Here is a 25552-nt window from a genome sequence, read left to right as displayed (position 1 = left end):
ACAGGTATCCCTCTGCTGTGGGAGTAGTACTCGCCATGATCTATGCAGGTGTCCACATAGCCACCTAGGACCTATTCTGTTTGGCCTTCTGTCAGTTGAGTTGGGAGCTGACCTAGCTTAGAAACCCCACAGGTCCACCAGGAACTAAAATCTCCTATAAGAACCCCATACACATTACCTGCAGGGATCCCGTAAGGAATATGACCAAATACATGGGTCACTACACTCAGGGAAGCCCAAAGTTATGGCTTCTTAATACATATTTACAATTCTCCCAGTTCAGATGCAGTCTAACATCAAGGATCATTCTTATGTAAGCAGTGTTGCTAAATAACATAACAGGCTTTTGGCTGGGTGCAGTAATCCCAGCACTTTGGGAGGCTAAAACCAGCGGATCACAAGGTCAGAAGTTTGAGACCAGCCTGGCCAATATGGTGAAACTCCATTTCTACTTAAAAAAATACAAAAATTAGCTGGGTGTGGTGTCGTGCGCCTGCAGTCCCAGCTACTCAGGAGGCTAAGGCAGGAGAATCGCTTGAACCTAGGAGGCAGAGGTTGCAGTGAGCCGAGATCGTGCCACTGCACTCCAGCCTGGGCGACAGAGTGAGACTCCGTCTAAAAAAACAACAACAAAAAAAAAAACATAACAGGCTTTCGATATTTATCAGGTCACCAGGCGATCAGAGCTAGAAAATCAACTGAAGGCCAAATTCTCATTAAAAACTGAAGGTTTTGGCCAGGCATGGGCTCACACCTGTAATTTCTGCACTTTGGGAGGCTAAGGCAGGAGGATCACTTGAGACCAGGAGTTCAAGATCAGCCTGAGCAACAACAGAGCAAGACCCCATCTCTACAAAAATTTTTTTAATTAGCCAGGAATAGTGGCATGCAGCTGTAGTCCCAGCTACTCAAGAGGCTGAAGTGGGAAGATCACTTGAGCCCAGGAGGTCGAGACTGTAGTGAGCTAGGATTGCACCACTGCATTCCAGCCTGGGTGACAGAGTGAGACCTTATCTCAAAAAACAAAACAAAACAAAACAAAAAAAAACAGAAGGTTTTGTTGACTCTTTGCTCACAGACTCTAAAGCTAATCAAAGCAGCAGTCACTGCTCTATCACTCTCCAATAAGCTGGAAGCTGTGAGAAGAAGAAACTAGATTCTTACCTCCTATTCTAATGTCTACCTCTGGAACATATTAGTTGATCAGAAATAAAGATTTTAGTGAAAGAACAGTCCCTTGAGAAAGAAATATCTTCTACTCTTACTGACAGGAAGTGTTTCACCTTTCCCTACCATCAGTAATGTTAATACCTAATAACAAAGTTTTGCCTTTCCCTAGTATCTCTTAGGTTGGCAAGGATCCTATAAAAACCTTCACCTTGGGCTGAAATATTACAGTAAATGCTAAATATCCTTTTTCCTTTTTTCTATAGTTAATATAGTTGGATTAAGTCTCCCTAATGATCTCATAACTGATATCACTTCCTCTCCCCTACTCTACCTCTCAAAGCCTCACTTCTAGGATAAAATTAGTGAAAAATACACTCTCCAGTCAAATAACTGTACTAATATGCCAATTTGAATTTCTTTTTAGTGCAAACTCCAGGACCTATTGGTAAGCTGCCTGTATATATCAACTTATCTCTACTTGCTTCTTACTATGTCTGAAGGAGACTGGCTCCAACTGTTTAGGTATCTGGGTTAAAGAAGCTGAAAATCATATTTCTTAGACTTTCATTTCCCCATATCGTAACTGTTAGGTTTTGGAGGGAAGGCGAGGGTTAAAGAAAGACGCAGAGAGAGTGGCGGCTGTACAGCAAATGTAGGCTTTACGTCCAGCATAAGACCTACAGAAGTGGGGAACCAGCCTAATGCCAGTGCCCACTGCTGCTTACAGGCTGGGGGTACTTATAGGTATAGGCGGGAGGGGTCTGGGTAGTATGGCTTGCTGGCCGGCAGGATATTGATAAGATGTTCCCATGATGAGGGGGTTCTGGCCCTTGTTCCTGCAGAATGTAGTGTTCCTTGCACTTTCTCCCAGCTGAATATGATAGGGATGTTTCTTTAGTTGGCCCTTTGTCCACCTTGTGTTCAGGTGGTTAGGCAGAATGTTTCTCACAGCCCGAACCCCCGTGGAATGTTTCACTTTTACCAAGGTCTTCAAATTGCTGGAGGCTTACAAAATGGTGCAGTTTGGATTAACACTAACCATCTCTCTGGGCAACCAATTATATTTTAGAAAATGGAAATTCCATTACCTTAAAATTCATAATAGATAGGCATTGTTCTAATAATGATTATAGTGGCTTGTCAGTAATCATTAGAATAACTTCCTAAGGCAAAGGTGTAATCGAATCCGGAAAAGAATATAAGAAATGAACAAGAACATAAAGATAGCTGAGAGTGAAACAGAGTGATCTGAGGAAAAACACTGGGGGAATATGGGGAAAGGAATACAATTAAGGATCTCATCTCCAACACCTATAATGAAAAGCAAGAATGAAGTGGTTATGCTAAAACAGGGTTAATAATCTCCTAAAAGAAGATCTGGTTCTTATGGAGAGGCTAGAGTACAGCAGCAGTGCAGTGAAAAATATTTAATCCTGAATACTGAGATTTAGTAATTCCTGAGAAAATCATTTTCACTGCTTGCCTTTGGAAAATATCACTAATAGAGGTGTTTTGGGGCCAGGCGCAGTGGTTCACACCTGTAATCCCAGCACTTTGGGAGGCCAAGGATCACCTGAGGTCAGGAGCTCGAGACCAGCCTGGCCAACATGGTGAAACCCCATCTCTACTAAAAATACAAAAAATAGCCAGGCATGGTGGCAGGCACCTGTAATCCCTGCTACTCAGGAGGCTGAGGCACGAGAATCACTTGAACCCAGAAGGTGGAGGTTGCAGTGAGCCAAGATCACCCTACCACACTCCAGCCTGGGCGACAGAGTGAGAGACTGTCTCAAAAAATAGAAGTGTGTGTGTGTGTGTGTGTGTGTGTGTGTGTTTAATTTGTTTGTTTCTATTTTTCAGTACAATATCCTGGACCCAATGGTAAGTACCTTATCTATCCTTCTCCCTCCAGGTTCCTTGATCTTCTACAGTGTCTAGAGGGCCTGTTCCCTGTCTCAAATGCCCTAGATGTGTCTCACTGCCATAAGAGCAGTTATTTTACACATGTTTTTATGCTTCCTGATTTCAACCTACTGAGAATTCTCCAGGGCTATTTTTTTTAAAAGAAAAAGAGTAAGAAAATGTCCCCAGAAATAGTCATAATGTCTTCTATAACAATATACAAGAATTTTCTAAAGTAGCAGAGAGAGAATAGTAAGGGCAGCTTTCCAGTTCTGAAGTGCTTTGTAGTTTCTAAAGGGCCTACTCAAAGATAATGGAGGAGACAATGAGGAGGAAATGAGAAAAGAAAATCAAATTTTAAGAATAAATACAAAAGGGAGAAAAGACAATAAAATTTAACAGGAAATACTATGCAGGGTCTAGTCTAACCTGAGTTCTCCAGTCTTCTCTCCAAAGGCCTTTCTCTTTCCTCATGTCCTATCCAGCTCACTATCTCCAAACATCCCCAACACACGTGCGCGCGCGCACACACACGCACGACAAAGAGAGAGGAAAAGAAAGATAGGACAGAGCACCTCATGGAACAGGATATAACAGTAATTGGGCTGTAATTTACAGGAACTGGCAGAAGCATCACATATGGAAGAGAATAAAGTGAAAGTTCATATTGTGACGAGCTAGGGAGAAACTGTTGTTAAAATCTAGGGCATCGAACCAACCCCAGGACATGGGAAATTCTGAATCTAGAAATTAAGGGATAGCATTAGAAAGTTTAAGTCAAGCAGGAAGAATTATCAGAGGGCAAGTCACATATATTCAAACAAACATTCCTTCATCTAGCTGAGCTCCTACCATGTATCTGATACTAAGCTGAGCACTGAGGATAAAGTCACGAATAAGGGAGAGAAAGATATGGTTGGTCACTGATGCCATGGAGTTTACAGTCCTATAAGATAACTTGGGAAAACAAACCCAAAATGTGTAGAGGGCAGGCAGCATCCCACACAACCACACTACGACCATTAAAACTGGATATTTACTGCCCTGAATTCTGGTTCTAACTATCCTTTTTGTGAATGAATAAGAGCCATTTGTTATTGACTATTCCCCTGAATCAAGACTGCTTTTCTCAGTACTCACAGATTGCCAAGACTTATAGCCTTGGAAGTTCTCATAATTATTACAGGGAGGATAAACATAAGCCAGCTCACCTCAGAGGATCTCACTGGGGCTAAAGGAAGGGTCACATCTGGTCCACAGTTCCCTAATAGCCACCATGTGCCAGAGAATCTACATGGATACATGAATTCCCTTTCCCTTTTCTCCCCTGCTTGACTCCCTCTCCCTTATGTGTAAACAATTTAAAAATATGATAGTGTATAAATGAAAAATATATTGCTATTTTATTCCTTTCTAGCTTTCCCCTAAGTTATAAGCGATTTGGAGAAAGTGCAAAATGAACTGATTAAAATTTAAATGACTTTAACAAAAATTAGTGGCTCCCAACAGCCCTAGTAAAGAAGAGTAGGAAGAAAGCTTTTCAAGTCAATAAAAATTATTGGGTAGAATATTCACTATTTGGGTAATGGGTACACTAAAAGCCCAGACTTCACCACCATGCCATATATGACATAAGAAATCTGTACTTGTACCTCTTAAATATAATTAATTAATTAAAAGGTTAGTGAACAAGAGTGACTAAAGAAAATGAGGCTGGGGCCAGGCACGGTGGCTCATGCCTGTAATCCCAGCACTTTGGGAGCCCGAGGCAGGTGGATCACGAGGTCAGGAGTTCGAGGCCAGCCTGACAAACATGGTGAAACCCCATCTCTACTAAAAATACAAAAATTTGGCCAGGCAAGGTGGCTCATGCCTGTAATCCTAGCACTTTGGGAGGCCAAGGTGGGTGGATCACTTGAGGTCAGAAGTTCAAGACCAGCCTGGCCAACATGGTGAAACTTCGTCTCTACTAAAAATACAAAAAATTGGCCAGGCATGGTAGCGCATGCCTGTAGTCCCAGCTACTTGGGAGGCTGAGGCAGGAGAATCACTTGAACTTGGGAGGTGGAGATTGCAGTGAGCTGAGATCTCACCACTGCACTCCAGCCTGGGTGACAGAGTGAGACTGTCTAAAAAAAAAAAAAAAATACAAAAGTTAGCCGGACGTGGTGGTGCATGCCTGTAATCTCAGCTACTCAGGAGGCTGAGGCAGGAGAATCGCTTGAACCCGGGAGGTGGAGGTTGCAGTGAGCCGAGATCGTGTCACTGCCCTTCAGCCTGGGCGACAGAGCGAGACTCTGTCTCAAAAAAAAAAAAAAAAAATGAGGCCGGGCACAGTGGCTCACGCCTATAATCCCAGCACTCTGGGAGGCCCCGTGGGCCAGATCACTTAAGGTCAGTAGTTCAAGACCAGCCTGGCCAACATGATGAAACCGCGCCTCTATTAAAAATACAAAAATTAGGCCCGGCGCACTGGTGGCTCACGCCTGTAATCCAGCACTTTGGGAGGCCAAGGCGGGCAGACCACGAAGTCAGGAGATGGAGACCATCCTGGCTAACACAGTGAAACCCTGTCTCTACTAAAAATACAAAAAAAATAAATAAATAAAAATAAGTCGGGCATGGTGGCGGGTGCCTGTAGTTCCAGCTACTCGGGAGGCTGAGGCAGGAGATGGCATGAACCCAGGAGCCAGAGCTTGCAGTAAGCCGAGATCACGCCACCGCACTCCAGCCTGGGTGACAGAGCAAGACTCTGTCTCAAAAAAAAAAAAAAAAAAAAAAAAAAAACCTACAAAAATGAGCCAGACTTGGTGGCAGGTACCTGTAATCGCTTGAACCTGGGAGGCAGAGGTTGCAGTGAGCTGAGGTCATGCCACTGCACTCCAGCCTGGGCAACAGAGCAAGACTCTGTCTCAAAAAGAAAAGAAAGAAAGAAAATAAAAGAAAAAGAATATGAGACTGACAAAAGTACATATAAGTTTAAGACATTATGAACCTCTAGAAGTGTTTCAAGCATTTACTGTCCCTAAATGAAATGAGAAGGAAGAACAAAGCCTCACTTTATCACTTTATAGCCAATCTCCTGCCTCAGACCAGCAGAAACAGGTCTGAGGCTACAAAGCACAAAGTAAGGCACGTAAGGCCGGACATGCACTGAGCTGTCAGATTTTAGAGCCCCCCATATCCTCTCTGCAGTTACCCTCTTTAAGCCTATCAAGGGAGAACTGAATTCACTTTGTTCTACACGTTGATTTCTCCATTTTGTGTTCCTTCCGTTTTTTACCACCAGATGAAACTTCAGAAATGACTGGTTAAGTTCCATGTCTATTGTATGATAGCTGCCTTTGGCTTCCTATAGGGCCTGGCATACTTTTCCTCTCTGCTCATTTCTGTCTTGTGTGTGTAGAAACTCACATTTCTTCATTTCTTTTGCTTATTCCTCTATTTAGCTGCTGCTCCACTCCTATAAGGAATAAATAAAGAATACCAAACCCAAAATAGAGAGATAAAGTTCGGAAACTACCCGAAGTTTATAGTGATTTGTCAACAAGGGAAGGGAAGGATATTTGTATGAATAAATGAAAGCTTTCACAGGATGGCAGAAATAGGGAGAAGAAAGGTAAAGGCAGCACAGTTTAAAGAAATTACCAATCCCCTGCAGCATTTCCAGCAGTAACCACTCACTGCAAAAAGGGAAGAGATCAATCATCTCCCTTTCCTGCAGCCTCCTATACTAAGCAGAAGGCAGAATCCTCACAAGGCATGATGGCAGGTATATTCCCCAGCACAGCGCTCTATGCCCCTGCCCTAAGAAGGATGTTTCTTCCATTGCCATTTCTGATATTTCCTTTCAGGAAAGTAGTACGAAAACTAGCTCCTTCTTCAGCAGGCTGTACACGTTGATTTATCTTTGTTTTTCAGCTACAGGATCCTCTTGTAAGTTTGACCATTTCCCTTCATGACTGAAACTCAGTTATCTCCAGCAGTGTCTAACATATCTTAAGCCAAAATGTATGCATCCACATTGTGATATGATAATGTTCCAATTTCCTTGGTCCCTTATTTTTCCATTACTCAGAACACAAATATATATTTTTTTCAGTGTCACGATCAGACTATTACATTTAGCAATAAACAGCATGGGTGCAAAAAAAATCTACATTAAAACCCTTTGTTGGAATGCTTTACACTTTCCATAGAACAGAAACTAAAATAACCTGTTATACAATTAGTCACAAATACAGTCCTCGAGTTTTTTGCCCATACACATGAGTATGTGTCTAAAACATGTCTTCTTTGTACCAGCTAGGCCCTGCCACCACTGTGCTTGGCTGAGTTCACAAATCTGTTGTAACCTGTAGCTTCCCGGTCACTTCTCTGGCTCTCCTCTCCTGCTAAGCTTTGCTTCCTAATTAAAATCTTCTGCCACTGCCATAGCTACTGCTGCTACTGGAACCACAATAGCCACTTTGGTTTCATGGTTTGGCAAAGTATTGGCCTCCACCACCATAGAGGCCAGAGCTTCTGCCTCCAAAGTTTCCTCCCTTCATGGGTCCAAAATTTGAAGACTGATTGTTGTAATTGCCAAAATCATTGTAGCTTCCACCACCTCCAAAATTGCTTCCATCATTACCAAATCCATTATAGCCATCCTCACTGCCACCATATCCACCACCACCACAGCTGCCACCAAAGCCACCACAACCACTGAAGTTTCCTCCATGATCAAAGTTGTCATTCCCACCGAAACCACCTCCATGACCACCACCAAAGTTTCCAGAACCACTTCGACCTCTTTGGCTGGATGGAGCACTAGCCATCTCTTGCTTTGACAGGCTTTCCTAACTTGACAGTTGTGGCCATTCACATTGTGGTATTTCTGAATGACAGTCTTATCCACGGAGTCATGGTCATCAAAGGTTACAAAGGCAAAGCCCCTTTTCTTGCAACTGCCTCGGTCAGTCATGTTTTCAATCATTTCAATTTTTCCATACTACTCAAAATAATTTCTTAGGTGATTTCTTCAGTGTCTTCTTTAATGCCACCAGCATATATCTTCTTCACAGTTAAGTGGGCACCTCATATTTGAGAATCTTCTCTTGAGACAGCTCTCTTTGGTTCCACAGCTCTTCCATCCACCTTGTGAGGCCTTGCATCCACGGCTGCATCCACCTCCTCCACAGTGGCATATGTGACAAATCCAAAGCCCCTGGAGTGCTTGGGTTTGGATCTCTCATGACCACACTGTCCGGGAGTGTCCCTCACTGCTCAAAATGGCTCCTCAGGCTCTCATCAGTTGTTTCAAAGCTCAACCCTCCAATGAAGAGCTTCCTCAGTTGTTCTGGCTCTTTAGGAGACTCTGACTTAGACAAGACGGCCAGGAGAAGAGAGACTTTAATGATGCTTCTTCCGTGGCATCCATGGGCAGAAAGGCATAAATAAATTATTAATAAGTTTCTAGAACATTCACTGACTCGCATAAAAAATAAAGACCTGAGAAAAAAGTTTTTACATGACTCTAAAGAATGTTAGGAACTTTCCATGCAGAAGGAAAAAAAATGAGAGAAAAATGATATAGATCCATTTCTGCTTTCTAGATAAGTCATCTATACAGGCAATTAGTCAGTTATTTATTTGTTTCTCTGTGGTGCACTTATCAAAGTCCACTGATGTCTATTGGAACTTGAGTTGCAACATGGAACTTGAAGTTCTATTTTCTCAGCCTTTTGTTTTTCCATTATCCAGAATTCAACTAGCTGATAATTAGTTTTCTGGAAATTTCTAGTGCCTTTGATTAAAAAAAAAATGTTCAAGCAAGTATATCACTAGTAAATTTACCAATAGAAAAAAAAATGAGTAGGAAAAGACACAAGAAAGGGGTAACAAAAAGTATCTTTGCTGGTTTTTCAGTCAGATCGCATCCTCACACAATCAGTAAGTCTATGTGTTCATTGAATTCTCTCCTTTAGGACTCAGTTGGTCTCTAGTGGAGTCCAAGAGTCTTTATCTGCCCATATTGGGATACAAACGGCTTCAGATACATCTTGGCCTCTTGCTGTCTCATTATCAAAACCTCTCTGCATTATTAATGATGTACTGGAAAGTTTTAAGACTATCAATTTACAATCCCCTGCAGGATTTCAAGCAGTTACCAGTCGCTGCAAAAAGGGAAGAGATAAGTCAGAGCAGAGAAAAAAATTTTACAAAATTTCAAAGCCCATCAACAAGAGACTATCTTAAAAAGGGAAAAAATGGTAGGAGAGAAAGGAGTAGATGAGAAGTTTCTATAACCCTTTTTCATTTGAACCTCCTGCCATATCTGGTCTCTTTTTTCCACATTTAAATTCCAAAACATCTAAGAAAAATTTGTATCACCTTTTAGAGACTTTAGAGGATTTAAGCCTAAACTTTAAACAACAACTTTAAGTTGTTATTTCCTCCATGTTTTGCTTTCACGTGACACATCATTCTCTCACATTTTAAATAACTCTATGGAAAAAATCAAACTTACTATTTTATTAAAAAATAAAGGGCAGGGGAGAAAGTTTATCAGCAGGTCAAAATGATATATTACAAGGGACTTAACAAACTGAAAGACAATTTGAGCAAAGGGGAAAGAAAAAGGAGATAATTGTCTCTGGTCTAGTTGCAAGCTGGATTCATTTCACTTGCCATCAGTATGTCCATGTTTTCACCACTGTAGGATTCTGGAATCTCTCCTTTCCCTGGTACAGCTAAGATTTCCAGGCTTGGGGTGCATACTACTTTAACTATTTACTTTCCCATCATCAAAATTCCATGAAGTTATTAATGATTTTTTGAAACTTCACATTCTGCTGATTCATATTAAAAATAAATGAATACCAAAGGGAAAGTTTTCCCTATTGTTATAATGACCTACCAAGAAGAAACTCTCTACACAGAAAGGAAAATATCATGGGAGAAAAAACAGTTGCTAAGATACCTCTCTGTTTTTCAGCTGGTCCACCTTCAGCACCCTGCGGTAAGTTCAATTTCTTTTTCTACTGTTTTCTATTGTTGTTCTTGTTGTTCCCTGCAAGGCTTAGAGACCTGTCTCTACCCTGCTCATTTCTAACTCTGTGTGCAGCTACCTGACTCAAAGCTTCCAGTTTCCTCTGCCTTCTGCTCATCCAGCTTCTCCCTGAGAAAGAAGTTATATTTACATAATTTCAAACATATATTTACTTTGTATCTCCTCTAGAACTATTTAAGTGCTTTAATTACATTATCTCATTTAATCCTTAGAATAATTCCACCAATCCCTTTGTAAGAGATAAGAAACTGAGCCAAATACTTACTCAAGAATACATAGTCATAGAATCATAATTTAGACCCAGAAAGGTGTCCAAGTTTCTCCCCTACACAAATATACCTCCCTAGAGGGAACCTTGTTTCTTTCAAAGAAATCTTCACCAATATCTAATTTGGTTTTTAGGTCCACCCATGGCACCCATAAGTAAGTATAACATCTCTTTTCCTTCTTTGGTTCTCTATGGTCCCCTTCATTTCACTTCTGTCAAAGTGATTTGAGTTTCCCATTCTTCTCTTGCTTCCTTATTACCCTGCTTGCCCTATAATTTTTTTAAAATACTAATTAAAAGCGGGACTAAGCTAGCATTCATCAACAATAAACTGAACAATACTATGAAATAACAAGTAGGAGGAATTTTCAGGGGGATGGAGAGAGAAAGAGAGAGAGAGATGAAATCCAAAATGATGTCTAAATGGAGAGAGACCTTCAGTGTTCTTTCAAACATTATAGTGCAAGGATCCAGTGGTCTTTTCCCAACACTATGCCCAAAGCTGTTCAGGTCCAATAAGTGGAGAGGGCCTTTAAGGAAACTCTACCTTTGACTTCGTCATTACATCATCACTGCTAAATCTTACATCTAGTTTTGCATTATAAAACTAATCTAAAACCAAATAATCTATAGGGTGGTTTGGAATACCTCCTTCACTGCCCACCCAAGTCCTCCCCTCACAGACTCCAGCAAAATATATTAGATAATACTATGTGTTTTCTATTTGAGAAAAATTAAATGGATTTCTGTTTGCTTATTTTTCAGTAATTTCACAGAGAACCGCAAGTAAGTACTCTACTTCTCAGCTGGTCATATGTGGGGACTTTTCTTATCTTAGTTGTTTCTATTTCTAAGTGCCTCATATTTCTCATATTCATTTGCTTCTACATTACCCAAAGTCTTCAAGATTAGGACTGCAAGTCAACCTTTTTGATTCGTAACTGTAGTATTTCCCATTATTTTAGTTCTAAACTCAGCTTCCAAGGTAACACATACCAACAGTGACTCAATATTTAAACCAGGTCAAGCACTGACAATGATGATATTTAATATAGAATTTGTGAAACCGCCTTTCACACTATGTCCTACCTTTCCAAAATGCAAATTTGGTTCTCATATCTCAGTTACAAATGATTTAAGCAAACCTAACATCGCTGGGATTCCTCAGCCTGAAATTAAATCACACTAATATTAAAACCCAAAGTTCCTGTCAAGGTTAAAAATGCAGATGCCAAAAGAGCCCAGGCAGGTCAGTAAATGACTGAGATGAGGTGAATCTCCTAGGAACTGTGTAAAACTGAGAGGACACATATAGTCTGAAGAGGGTAGCTGCTGCCTGCTCCAGCCAACCTCTTCATGCAAGAATTCAGATTCAGAGTTGCCAAAGCATCTCACTTAATCCAGATAGTAGGTAAAATTTTCCAAGTTTTAAACATGACAGACATCTGGGTTACTCTAACAGATTGCAAACATACTTACATACTCCCCTCTAGTTCCATCTAAACACACTCTGGATACAGTTTTCATAATAACATTTTACTCATTTCAATAATGTTAGGACAAAGGCATTGGTATTTGAGAGAAGAGAATTGGAGCTATTAACACAGAATTAGCCAGTGTCTCTCCAAAGTCCTCATCCACACATCTTTCTGAAGCCTGAGCAAAGAGGCTGATCAGCTAAGTATTCTCACGGCACAGATAAAAATACAGAGACAATGGTTCCGACCCAGGGATGAGGCTGCAAAATCCATATGCCCATGTTTGGGCATAGGCCCTATAATTGGGCACAGGGACCAATGCCCACCTGAAGTCAGGAGAAGGGATTACTGGTCTCACAGCTAGAAATTACAAGCCAAAATCCAAACTGAAGGCATAGTGTCCTTTTCACAGAAGTCATCAGGGAGTATGGGCAGGAAAAAGATGTAAAAATCCAAGACCCAATAGATATATAGGGTCTTGGATCCTATATATCATCCTAGTAGAGGGATGAAAAAAAGCATGCAAAAGTAACTAGGGATTATACCACCTGCTTTTTGGATAGCTAAGTGTTGGCTGGCCAATCCCATTACTGGGTATAGACTCAAAGGAATATAAACCATTCTATCATAAAGACACATGCACAGTTATGTTAAACACAGAACTATTCACAATAGCAAATACATGGAATCAACCTAAATGCCCATCAATGGTAGACTGAATAAAGAAAATGTGATACATGTACACCATGGAATACTATGCAGCCAAAAAAAGAATGAGATCATGTCCTTTGCTGGAACACGGATGGAGCTAGAGGCCATTACCCTTAGCAAACTAATGCAGGAACAGAAAACCAGATACCACATGTTCTTATTTATAAACGGGAGCTAAATGATGAGAACTCATGGACACACAGAGGGAAAAAATAGACACTGGGGCCTGTCAGAGGGTGGAGGGTGGGAGCGGGAGAGGATCAGGAAAAATAACTAGATTTAATATCTGGGTAGCAAAATAATCTGTACAACAAACCCCCATGACACAAGTTTACCTATATAACAAACTTGCACATGTGTCCCTGAATTTAAAATAAAAGTTTAAAAAGTGTTACCTGGCAATATCTATAAATGAAAAATATACAGCCAAGCTTAAGCATAAAAAAGGTGGGTAAGATTTCCAAGGAGCAGAAACTGAATATAGGAACACATTGTAAGAAGAAGCTAAAGTTAAGCTCTTGGTGGGAATGGTGAGGGGATGAAAAAATAGAGATGGCAGCTTTGCCTCAGGAACAAAGGTAGGGTTTCAACATCTGCTCCCAAATGACAGCAAAAGCCTCAAGATACAACCTGCGGAAAACTGAAATTAGGCCCCTCTGAGTAGAGCCAGTAGCAGAAAATATACTGCCTCCCCATGCAGAGAAGCCAAAATATCTTCACCCATCTGCCCCAGGCATGAAAACAAAGCCACCCACACAGGTCCAGAGTTAGATCTGTCCAGGGTGCAGAGCCCTGCTGGAGGTGTGCTACCCATGCAATGTGCATAATATTCCAAGTCAAAACAGCTGAGATCTGGTTAAGTGGCAGTGTACCCAGGAAGCTAGGACAATAGCCACCAAAAAGAGAGCCACAACCCAGGGCATTTATATCATAGAATATCCATGAAAGATAGCCCCTAAGGAATAAGAAACTACTAAAAGTTATGAAATCTATGAGGAAATCCAGCACCATGTGAGTGGTGAGTGATACCTCACAAGCCCCAACAAATTGGAGAATTCCAACCCAGAGAAATATAACTAGAGCAATCTGAAGAAGACTAAAATAAGAAACCTAACAGCACTGAACAAGTCAAACACTAAAGGAAAAAAAAGAAAAAGTCTTCAAAGATATTAATGCATTTTAAAAATATATGTATTCAACAAATATATATTGGCCTATTGTAGGCCAGGCATTATCCTAAGCACTGGAAATATAGCCATGAGCAAGACAAAGTCCTTGCACTTAAGGAGTTTATATGTTGAGATAAAACAGGCAAATAATGCCAAGTAAACATGTAGTAAATGTCAGGCAGATCAATTCATGTAGAAAAGTAAGAAGAGTAACAGACTAAAGAAAGATGGTATAGAAGGGGGAGTGTGCTTCAGGCAAAAGGAACAAGTACAACATGCACAGGCCTGCTATGGAGGTGCAAAACAGCCAGCCAGGCTAGAAAGAAGGAGGCAGAGCAGGAGGTAGGGCCAGAGCGACAAGAGCCAGATTACGTCGGGCCCTGCAGTCCTTAATAAAAAATTGCAGATTTCATTCTAGGCATCATGAGAAGTAACTGAAGGGCTTGAATAGGGAAATGATAGGGTCTACTTTATAATTTTAAAAGATCACTCTATTATTGTGGAGGATTAACTGGGGTGAGAGTGAGGGCTCAAGAGAGCAAGCAGGAAGACCAGTTAAGAGGCCTGAAACTAAAGGTGAGTGTGGCAAGGAGAGAGTGATCAGAATGGAAGTGGGAAGAAGGTCTTCAGATTTTATTTATTTTGGGGGCAAAGCCAACAGGGCCTGCTGTTCGACTGAATGTGATTTTAAGGGAAAAAGAAGACACCAAGGGTTACTCCTAGATTTGGGGTCTAAGAAACTTGACGAATGAAACTATTTATTGATTTTGGTAGTGGAGAAGAGCAGATTTATAGGATGCTATTGTGAGTTCAGTTTTGTGTATGCTTGGTTCTAGATGCCTGGAACATTTAGGACTAATTAATTAAATAATCTGACCTTAGCAAGCTTCAAGCATGTTCTCTGCCATGTGTCTCCTTCCTATCATTTAATGATGTCTTAGAACCCATAATTTTCCAGTTATGCTAAATTATTTAAAATGCTCAAGCCACCCCCTTTAAAACCCTCTCCTCTCCTAATGGCCAGTCTCAGGCACACTGACTCAGAATGGGGAGGAGAAATACAATGTGCTTCCCCTTCCTGTCCACTCTCCTTGTTGCTATAATTCCCACTGTTATTATAATTCCCACTGTTGAGGCTGAGAGGATGGATTTGGGGCATGCAATCTCCTTCCTCTGTTAGTTGCAGGTTCTTTTCTCTGAGAACCTGAGACTGACTGTCCTTTGATGTCATCTAGAGCAGACACCCAAATGTCTTGCAGAATACATATTCCAGTTCTTTGGAGGAACACACAAGAACTCGACCATGCATAGTCCCTGATGTGGGAGTACTGACTCTAGTCTTGACTATTCCAGAGCCCCTCAACTCCCTCTCCAGCAATACACTTCATTGCTCGTACTGCAGAGATGCCCTTACCAAGTAGGCCACCCACTTGAGTGACATACTAGCAAGAAGGCTCAAGCCAGGATGTATTTTGCACTGCCCACTGAACCCTCAGGAGGCTCAAGAATCCTTATCACAGAACAAGGACACTCTGCACTACTGTCTCTCTCCAATTTTATTTTCCTTCATTCAGATAGGCACAAAACAAATCAACAAATCCACTATTCAACCAGGAGATGGGTTGCCACACATCCTTTCTCACAGATACCCCCAGTCACTGTAAGCAAATCTCAAAGTGCTACTCACTTGCCTTCAGAAAAAGAAAGCACTATTCCTTCCTCCCCTACAACATTCCTTTGTTAACTACTCACAACTCTAAATACTCTTAAATCTCCTGCCCTTTACAGTTGTTTGCTTACGTTGTCTTGGAAAAAGGGTGACACTTGGGATAGGAGAGCTAATTTGGCCATCATCTGTCAAGGCCGGCGAGCAGCACCTCTGCACTGCACAGCCTCAAGAATCCTTTCCCTTTTAATTATGGAGTTGGCAATGCTGCAATCCTTCCTGAGGGCTTGTCTCACCTCAGTTTGCTGAGGAGGGTAATGGGAAGTTATAACCTCTTTTTCCTCAGCTTTGTGATCCTACTTGTCAATTTGGGAGTAACAAGAAAAATCCCACTAAACATTCTGCCCCTATCCAAGCATATACTCTATATCAAAAGGCAATTAAATATTTGAGTCTGAAGATTTAGGGAGAGATTGGGTGGGAAATAAATTAGACAGTAATCAGCATATAGGTAACATTTAAGACGATTGGACTAAATTAGATAATCAAAGGTATATGTAAAAATGAAGGGGTAAGGATTAACCAGTCTTAGAAGTTTAGAATGAGAAAAATCTAACTATGCATATAGAGAAGTAGTGAGCAGGGAGAAAGAAGGAGAACCAGTAAAGGGGGGGTCTCGCAGCACTCAAGAGAAGATAGTATTTCAATATGGAAAAAATAAACAACAGCATCAAAAACAGCTAAGCAATAAATTTTTGGAGTAAGAACTGACAAGGAATTTTGCAAAATGAATGTCATAAGTAACCTTGATAAGATAGGAGGGAAGAAATGCCTAAATGGAGGAGGTGAAGGAGATAATAAAATTTTAAACGGTAAGGCAGCTGATACGGCATATGACAGCTAGTATAGCATGAAAAGGCCATGAAAGGCTGGAGTTCTGATAGGTTGTGGCTTACCTATTGGGGAATAAAAGAAAGACTATCCTTTCTAAAAAGATTATATATATATATATATATATATATATATATGTATATATATTTGAGAGATAGTTTGAAGAAAGAACAGGCAGATTTAAAAAAGAACCAAGCTGAAATCTTGAAAATAAGAAAGTTATTAAAATTGAAACAATGATTAGATAATATATAAATTCTAATGTAACTATATGTAAATAATATTTAAATATTATTAATCACAGTTTAAAAGAGTAAACTGGAAGATAGAACTGAGGAAATCTCAGTTCAAAACAGTACATGGAAAATATTGAAAATCTCAGCTCAAAATAATACACAGAAGATATTGAAAATATGAAAAAGAAGAGCTGTAAATAGAATGAGGTCAGGTGTAATGGAATTTGATAAGAGAGAATTAAAAGAATAAATGTCAGGTAATAATTTTAAACATAATAATTAATAACATTCCAGAAGAAAAGAGACATAAATCCTCAGATCAAAATGGTCCACTGAAAGCTGAAATTAGATAACTTTAAAACACACAGACAGATATATACACACACACACACACACACACTTACATGTGCCAAAACTCATCGTAGTAAGCTGACAAACAGACATTAAAAAGCAAATCACAAAGACAACCAGAGAAGCAGATCACCTGCAAAAAATCATGTTAACACTAGACATCTCATTAGCAATAATATGTGCCAGAATACAACAGAACAAGAATGAAATCCAAACAAGAATGAGATCCTATCATTTGCAACAACCTGGATGGAAATGAAGGTCATTATGTTCAGTGAAATAAGCCAGGCATAGAACCACAGACTTCACATGTCCATACTCATTTGTGGGAACTAAAAATTAAAACATTGAACTCATGGAGATAGAGAGTAGAATGATAGTTACCAGAGCCTGGGGAGGGTAGTCAGGAGAGAGAAAAATTGGGAATGGTTAATAGGTAAAAATATAGTTAGATAGAATGGATAAGATCTAATATTTGATGGCACAACAGGGTGACTATAGTCAAAGGAAATTTATTGTACATTTTGAAACAACTAAAAGAATATAATTGCAATGTTTGTAACACAAAGAAATGATAAATGCTTAAGGTGATATTCAGTTAACCCTGATGTGATTACTACACATTATTACACATTGTATGAGTGTACCAAAATATTTCATGTACCTACTTGCACCTACTATATACCCATAAAAATTAAAAATAAAAAAATTTTAAAAAGAATACAACAGAACAATATCATCAAAAGACTGAAGGAAAATTACTATAAACCCATAAGATACAATCAGCAAAATTATCATTTATGAGTGAGACTGAAATGAAGTCATTTTGTATATTCAAGAACATAGAAACTCATTAAACACAGGTCCCCAATGAAAGAATTATCAAAGGGACATACTTCAGGGAGTTTACTTTTGAGTAAAAACTCAAAAAGAAGTTAGAACCAAGAAACATATGTAAGAAAACAAATCAACAAAACATGATAGTAAATCTAAAATGTTGACTATAAAGAAAAAAAAGAGAAGGAAGAGAAGAAGGAGAAGGAAAAGCAGAAAGAGGCTGAGCACAGTGGTTCACACCTATAAGCCCTGCACTTTGGGAGGCCAGGGCAGGTGGATTGCTTGAGCTCAGGAGTTGGAGACCAGGCTGGGCACCATGGTGAAATCCTGTCTCTACAAAAAATACAAACATCAGGTGAGTGTGGTGGTGCATGCCTGTAGTCAACAGCTACTCAGTAGGCTGAGGTGGGAGGATTGCTCGAGCCTGTGAGGTCAAAGCGGCAGTAAGCCGTGATCATGCCACTGCACTCCAGCCTAGGAGCAAGACCCTGTCAAAAAAAAAAAGAAAAAAAAAAAAAAAAAGCAGGAAGAAAAGAAGGAGAAGGAGAGAGAGAGTGAAGGAGAAATATATTAGTGTGCTTTAAAATGAGTAGACCTAAAGCATTAGGGAAAAAAACCTTAGAGACAAGGCTAATGATTATGAACTAAGATAATTTGACAAAAGGTCAGATGTACTGATTAACTTTTCATCTTATTAAATATATACATTTGGATATTTATGGCAAAAATAAAAGACAACTATTAATATAATAGAAATGTGACATACATCTTCTGAACCCATAGGGAAAATAAAAAGAAGAAAGAAAACTATATTAGTCCACAAGAAAGCAAGAAAAAAGAAAAAGAGAAAGCAAATAAAAAGCAAATTTTTTTAAATGAGGGTTAAAAAAGTCGAAATATGTTGCTTAGCACAATATTATACAATAGTAGATTAAACTCACAGATTAAAAGCTAGAAACTCTCAGATGTAATTAAAAGAATTAAATTTTTTAATTTTTCTATTTTCCTGTAAAAAAAATAAGAAAAATAGCTAAACTCTATTAAGAAATATACCTAAAATAAGTTGACACACAGAAAAATTTAAATGAAGGAATTTTAAAACATACCAGGCAATTGGCCAGGTGCGGTGGCTCATGCCTGTAATTCCAGCGCTTTGGGAGGCCAAAGCAGGTAGATCACTTGAGGTCAGGAGTTCGAGACCCACCTGGCCAACATGGTGAAACCCTGTCTCTACTAAAAATACAAAATTAGCCAGGCATGGTGGCACATGCTTATCATCCCAGCTACTTGAGAGGCTGAGGCTGGAGAGTCACTTGAACCTAGGAGGCAGAGGTTGCGGTGAGCCGAGATTGCACCATTGCACTCCAGCCTAAGTGACAAGAGCGAAATTCTGTCTCAAAAAAAAAAAAAAAAACCAGGCACTTAACAACAAAACAAAACTTGATATAATTGTGCAAATATCAGATAAAATATAAGTGAAAGTTGTGAGCTTATAGCATAGCCTTTGAAATACATAAAACAAAAACTGACAAAATAGCAAAGACATCTGTAACTAAATAAAGATATTTTAATAATATTTCTCTCATAAAATAAATAAATAAAACAGACAAAAATTAGTAAGGCTAGAGAGGCTTTGACATAATTTTAGAAAGCTTTATCTAGTAATGTACACTGAACATTCCACCAAGCAAGCACAGATGGAAAAGATTAACTTGACCACCAATTCCTTCAACTAGAGCAAGCCTCAACTAATTTCAAAGTACACTTCAACATAATATAAATCACATTTTCTGAGCACAAGGCAACAAAACAGAAATAAATAACAAAAAATATTAACATATACATATTTAGAAATAAAAAAGCATACATCCAAATAATCCACAGGTTACAAACAAAATTGTGAGAGAAATTACAGAATATATAGAAATAAGTGAGTATAAAATCATTACTTATCAAAACACTTAGGATACAGCCAAAATATCATTTAAAGAGAAATTATTATGGTAAATGGTTTTAATATAAATTATTCATTAATAAAAATTGATGAACTAAACATGAGCTCAAGATGATTAAAAAAGGAAAAATCTCAAAAGTAGGACACAATAATAAAAATGTCCTACTTTTATTAGGCAAAAATTAATGAAATGAAAAGTATTTAAAAATAATCAACAGAATACTTTTGATTATTTTGAAACAAAATTAAAGAAAAGGAAAAGCACTAACAATACAAGGAACAAAATAGAAATGTAGAGAGAAAGCAAAATTTCCTCAAAATCATAAGAAAATGCACTAAAAAAATGGAAATACTGCAAAATGAATACTTTGTTAGCCTAGCCAAATCATCTATTTTGCCTGAGCACTTGACATTAAACATGACAGTCAGAAAAACCTTGTATCATGAGATAAACTGAGGATGGCAGGAGGTGAAAAAAGAAGGAAAGAAAACCAGAAGGAAGGGAAGGAGAGAAGGAGGGAGGGAGGGACAGACAACTTGCTTTATATGTTCTTAAATTGAATAATAGTTCCATTTAGCACTGCAACCTAAAATAAAGGCTTAAGTTCATATGCTTTACATTGCTGGCTTCCTAATGGAAACAATTTTAGTGCTGATTTTTACAATATTGATACACATAAATGTAAGTAACCAAACCCAGGTTTGGCTGCTTGCAGCTGAAAAGCCAGACATGAGAGACAAGGGTTGGTGGGATGAAAAGCAGATTATATTGGAGAGTCAGCAAACCGAGAAGATGGAGAACCAGCATTCTAAAGTACCACCCTTCTAATGTCTTTCAGGCTGGCTGGAGGGTTTCTATGGGAGGGGGGATATGGGGAAATTATGTGCAGGAGTTAGAATCAAGAGATGACTGAGGAACACAGAGATCTGGATGCCAGCAAGAGTCAGAGGAGGTTGGGAACGTCTTTGTCCTTGGTCAGGTCACAATGCTCCCGTAAATCTTTAACAAAACATAATTAGTTGTTTACATAATTCCCCCTTAGTCGTACAGTTAGTTTCAAAAATTCCATGATTGCTGTTTTTGCATTTTATCTTAGTGTTCTGAAATTGTCCTAACTTACATGCAGGAATGGGTGAAGGTCCTTTAAACAAAAAAAGAGTTCATGTTAGTTATTTTGCTGTTTCACTGTCATACAAATGTGTTATGACCCTTGCCAATATATAATTATGATGGAGAATTATTTTTCCACCAATGAGAATAATCGGCAAACTGACTAACTTTATAGATTATGCCCCTTAAACTCCTGCTATGTCTCTTATTAAGTGAGCCAGTTCTTCTGAAGACAGGACTTGCTTGCAAGCACTGCAAGAAAAGAAAAATGTTTCTCAGTTCCAATTTGCCTCCAGTTTTTATTGACAATACAGACCTTTAAAAAACATATGACCTGGCCAGGCGTGGTGGCTCATGCCTGTAATCCCAGCACTTTGGAAGGCCAAGACAGGAGGATTGCCTGAGGTCAGGAGTTCGAGACCAGCCTGGCCAATATGGCAAAACCCCGTCTCTAGTAAAAATACAAAAATTAGCTGGGTGTGGTGGCACACACCTGTAATCCCAGCTACTTGGGAGGCTGAGGTAGGAGAATCGGGCTGCTTTTCTTCATGGCCCAATAACGAGATGCAGATGAACTGAGAAAGAAGACAGTTTTTATTTATATAAGTAGGTACAGAGAGAAGGCCTGGAAATTTTTGCCAGACCAACTGAAAATTACAAAGTTTTCCAGAGCCAATATACCTTCTAAGCTATATGTCTATGTGTAAGTGTGCATTCATCTAAAGACATAAGTGATTAACTTCTTCTAATCTATGACTAAGATGTGAGTCCTGAAGGCTTTCCTCTAGAGCTTCAGTAAATTTACTTAATCTAAATGGGTCCAGGTGCTGGGGTGATTACCCTTATCTTGTCTCCTGCTAAATATGGAGTTCCTTCAGAAGACCCCCAATAAACTTGTTTGTGAAGGCCTGGGGAGTTTCTTCAGACCCCCCAATAAACTTGTTTTAATCCTAAACGGGTCCTGTTAAGAATTCCTTCGTAATCTTGTCATGTTCAAGGCCCAGGAAAGGCCTAGGCAAACTCTTGATGGGCTTGTTACATTCTAGCCTGGCTCTATCAGCTTTCAACATTTAACTTAACCACTCAGTCAGTGCTGAAACAGTTGTTATGGAGGCCTGCATTAGTGAGACCTGCCCTGCCACAGTAAGGCAAAGAGTAAGTAAACTTAGTAATGGAAATCTAGAAGGAGAATACAATGAACGGTGAAGAAGAGAACAGATATTTTGAGATTAGAGACTGAAACAGGAAAAAAAGTAAAATAAGCAAAACTTAAAATAAGTATTACTAACTCTTGAAGAGTTTTAAATTCTCATAAAAACTGAAAAGAAAAAGAAAAGGTGCTAAACTCAACTACATTTTAATTACAAATAAACTTTCTGTACTGTAAAAAAAAATACAACGAGAGCTGGTATAATGGTAGAGATTTGAAAGGAAGAGAAAACATGAAAAGACAAAAAAGACGATGAAGAGATAACGTAAATTAGTAACCTTTAACTATTAGCCAGTCTCCTGAAAGACTGTGACCTAGTTTAAGAATGTTTAAAAAAATATTTTCTCTCATTAGAAAAAGTGGCCTTCACTCATATAACCCATCATGCGTGCCATTCAAAATGGCCTGGATATTTAAGTTATTAAAGTGGAGTTAAAATTGACTTAATAAGAGATAGCATATTCCTAGAAGATTTAATGTTTCCCAAAGGTCTGTTTTCTGGTGTTCCAAGTGGATTTTCAATAGGAACTCAATACATAATTTAAAAAAAAAACTGATTTGTTTTATTTTATTTTTAGCAATTGGTCCAATAGCAACCAGTAAGCTCCTACTGTTTTTCTCAGTTTCCTCTGGTCTTTTGTAGCATCTCGATTCCTTTATTTGCACTGACACTTTTGTTGTTTTTGGTTTCTATTTTGGTTTAGTTTGGGTCTTTCTTTCTTTCTTTCTTTTGTTCATTCGCTCTTTCTTTCTTCTTCCTTCCTTTCTTTCTTTCTTCTTCCTGTCTTTGTCTTTTAAATAAGTCAAAGGCCCACAGAAACAAGAAACCACATAGAAAGGACCAAAATCAAGTTGTTCTTCTGGTTAGAGAGTTAAGTTGCAAAAGAGAAGCAAGAGGAAATAATGCTGGGAAAATATGGGAAGACTATGGAAATAATACACTAAGAAGTTTGTATCACAGTCTGAAGCCACAGGGTCACAAGATGAAACTCCAAAAGATAAAAGGTAGAAATAATAAAAACAAGAAGATGTAGCAAATGGGAGTAGAAGAAGGGACAGACTGCAAAATGCAAACAGAGAAAACACTAAAATAGAATTCAAGATAAAAAAGAAAGATTGATCTTTGCCTTTTCCTCCATAAAGTTTATTACATCTAAACTTGGACCACTAGTGCTGCAGAGATTAAGCCTTTTCTGACTTCCCGTCCTTGAAAGAATTGGGACTTGCCTCTCATAACAATCAGGCAAATCACACAAATTTATTTTGTGTAGGTCTAAATACACCAATTTTTTTAAAAGATTACCAGAGTACATTAAAAACATGACCTAACTATATCCTATCTACAAGAAAGTCACCTCAAATTTAACAATAAAAGTAAAAAGAATGAAAAATATATGCCATGAAACATTAATTTTTTCAAAAAAAAGGCAGAAGTGGCTACATTAATATCACGTAAAGTGGACCTAAATGCAAAGAAATTTACTAGGGACAAAAGAGGGACACTATATCATGATAAAAATATCAATGCATCAAGAAGACATAGAAATCCTACATATGAATGAACCAAACAACAGTGCTTCAAAACACACTGGAAAAAAAAAACACCTACTAGAACTGAAGAGAAACAGAAAAACCCACAACTACAGTTGGAAAGTTTAATGCCTCATTCTCAGCAATTGCTATAACTACTAGATGGAACATGAAATAGGTGAGAGAATTAGCCAGGCAATATCTGAGGGGGGAATATTTCAATCAGAGAAGACAACAAGTAAACCACCCTAGGGTAGGAACATTTCCAGACTATTTGAGGAAAAGCAAACAGCAAGTACCATATAGCTGGAACAGAATGAAAAGTGACATAAAAAGAAGCTATAAGAGAGATTTGGAGGGACAGATCTTCCAGGGCCATCTTTGAAAGCCACTGTTGTGATTTTGACTTTTGTTAAACCAAGATGGGGAACCATTGGTGGCTCTTAAGCAGGAGTCTTGCTGACACTTTAAAAGGGTCCCGCTAACTGCTGTACTGGGAACTGACTGGGAGGCAAGGGTGAAAGCAGAGAGCTCAATTAGAGAGACAACAATAAGTTGGACCACATAAAGGTGGTAAAAACTGTCAGGTTCTTATAACACACTAAGGGATCTGTTGTCTCATCATATTTCATTGTATTCTGCTAGAAGTCTTCATGGTACCCTAGAAAAAACAACCAGGGAATTGGGAGTAGGAAAGAACTGTACTTCTGTTCCAAAAATGCTGCCATTAACCTATTTTCTTGTTTTGATTTTCAGGAATACCTCGAGTTCACACTAGTAAGTTCCTAATATATTTTTAATACATTAGTTTCTTGTAGGGCTGGGGTGAGCAAATTTTTTCTACAAATATTTTTAATGTTTTATGTTTGTTCTTGTTTGTTGGGTTTTTGTGTTTTTTGGTTTGTTTGGTGTTTTTGGTTTTGTTTTGTTCTGAGACAGGGTCTTGCTCTGTCACCTAGCCTGGAGTGCAGTGGTGTGATCGTAGTTCACTACAACCTCCACTCCTGGGCTCAAGCAATTCTCCTGCCTCAGCCTCCTGAGTAGCTGGAACTACAGATGTGTGCCACCATGCTTGGCTTACTTTTTTTTACTTTTTGTAGAAACTGAGTCTTGCTATGTTGCCCAGGCTGGTCTCAAAGTCCTGGCCTCAAACGATCCCCTTGCCTTAGCCTCCTAAAGTGCTGGGATTACAGGTATAAGCCACCGTGCCCAGCTAAATATTTTAAATTTTATAAGCCTTAAAATCTCTGTCACAACTACTCAACCCTGCTGTTGTAGCACAAAAACAGTCATAGACAATATATAAAAGAATGAGCATGGATATGTCCCAATAAAATACTATTTTAGACATTGAAATTTGAATTTCATACAATTTTCATGTGCCACAAAATATTATTATTATTATTATTTCAACTATTTAAATATGTAAAATCCATTCTTACCTCACAGGACATGCAAAAATAGCCAACATACTAGATTTATTCCATGGGCTGTATTTTGCCAACTCCCATTCTATGGTTTAAATACCCTAACTCCACATATGTATCTCTGGTAAACAATCCTGGTGTATGTTTCTTACAATTTCATGCTTTCTTATTATTCTGTGCTTTTTTTTTTTTTAAGACAGCGTTTCACTCACCCAGGCTAGAGTGCACTGGTGTGATCATGGCCCACTGCAGCCTTGACTTCCTAAGCAATCCTCCCACCTCAGCTTTCTGAGCAGCTGGGACTACAGGCGCTTGCCACCATACCCAGCTAATTTTTTCTTTTTTTTTTTTTTGCAGAGATGGGGATCTCATTATGTTGCCCAGGCTGGTCTTGAACTCCTAGGCTCAAGCCATCCGCCTGCCTCACAGCCTTCCAAAGTGCTGGGATTACAGGCATGAGCCACCGCGCCAGCCTATTTTGTGCTTTCTATGTTAGGTTTATCAAGTAACATCAACACAAGAGATATACCTATATTTCAGTACTTGGTAACAACTGTATCTTAAATATTTCGTACCAGGCCAGGCAT

General features: G+C 38.9%; 1 protein-coding gene and 1 long non-coding RNA gene across 7 annotated transcripts in view; one reads left to right on the top strand and one right to left on the bottom strand.

Annotated features, from left to right (window-relative positions):
- The window catches only part of LOC109027303 (uncharacterized), a 146159-nt gene that overhangs the window by 74112 nt on the left and 46495 nt on the right, over positions 1–25552 (bottom strand). The gene's annotated exons all lie outside the window — the stretch shown is intronic.
- The window catches only part of TSBP1 (testis expressed basic protein 1), a 79590-nt gene that overhangs the window by 38799 nt on the left and 15239 nt on the right, over positions 1–25552 (top strand). For all 6 annotated transcript variants that reach the window (XR_008680591.2, XM_055390108.2, XM_055390109.2 and 3 more), the window contains 6 exons: positions 1595–1615; positions 3031–3051; positions 10052–10075; positions 10529–10549; positions 11160–11180; positions 24295–24315. Coding sequence is in view for 5 of the 6 variants with exons in the window: in XM_055390108.2 (XP_055246083.1) it covers positions 1595–1615; positions 3031–3051; positions 10052–10075; positions 10529–10549; positions 11160–11180; positions 24295–24315 (129 nt within the window). In the remaining variant the exon portion in view is untranslated. The remainder of the gene's footprint in view (positions 1–1594; positions 1616–3030; positions 3052–10051; positions 10076–10528; positions 10550–11159; positions 11181–24294; positions 24316–25552) is intronic.

Source organism: Gorilla gorilla, chromosome 5 (assembly GCF_029281585.2).
Source record: "Gorilla gorilla gorilla isolate KB3781 chromosome 5, NHGRI_mGorGor1-v2.1_pri, whole genome shotgun sequence".
Lineage (NCBI taxonomy): Eukaryota > Metazoa > Chordata > Mammalia > Primates > Hominidae > Gorilla > Gorilla gorilla.
Note: the sequence above shows the minus strand (reverse complement) of the source record. Positions and strands in the feature narration are given on the sequence as shown.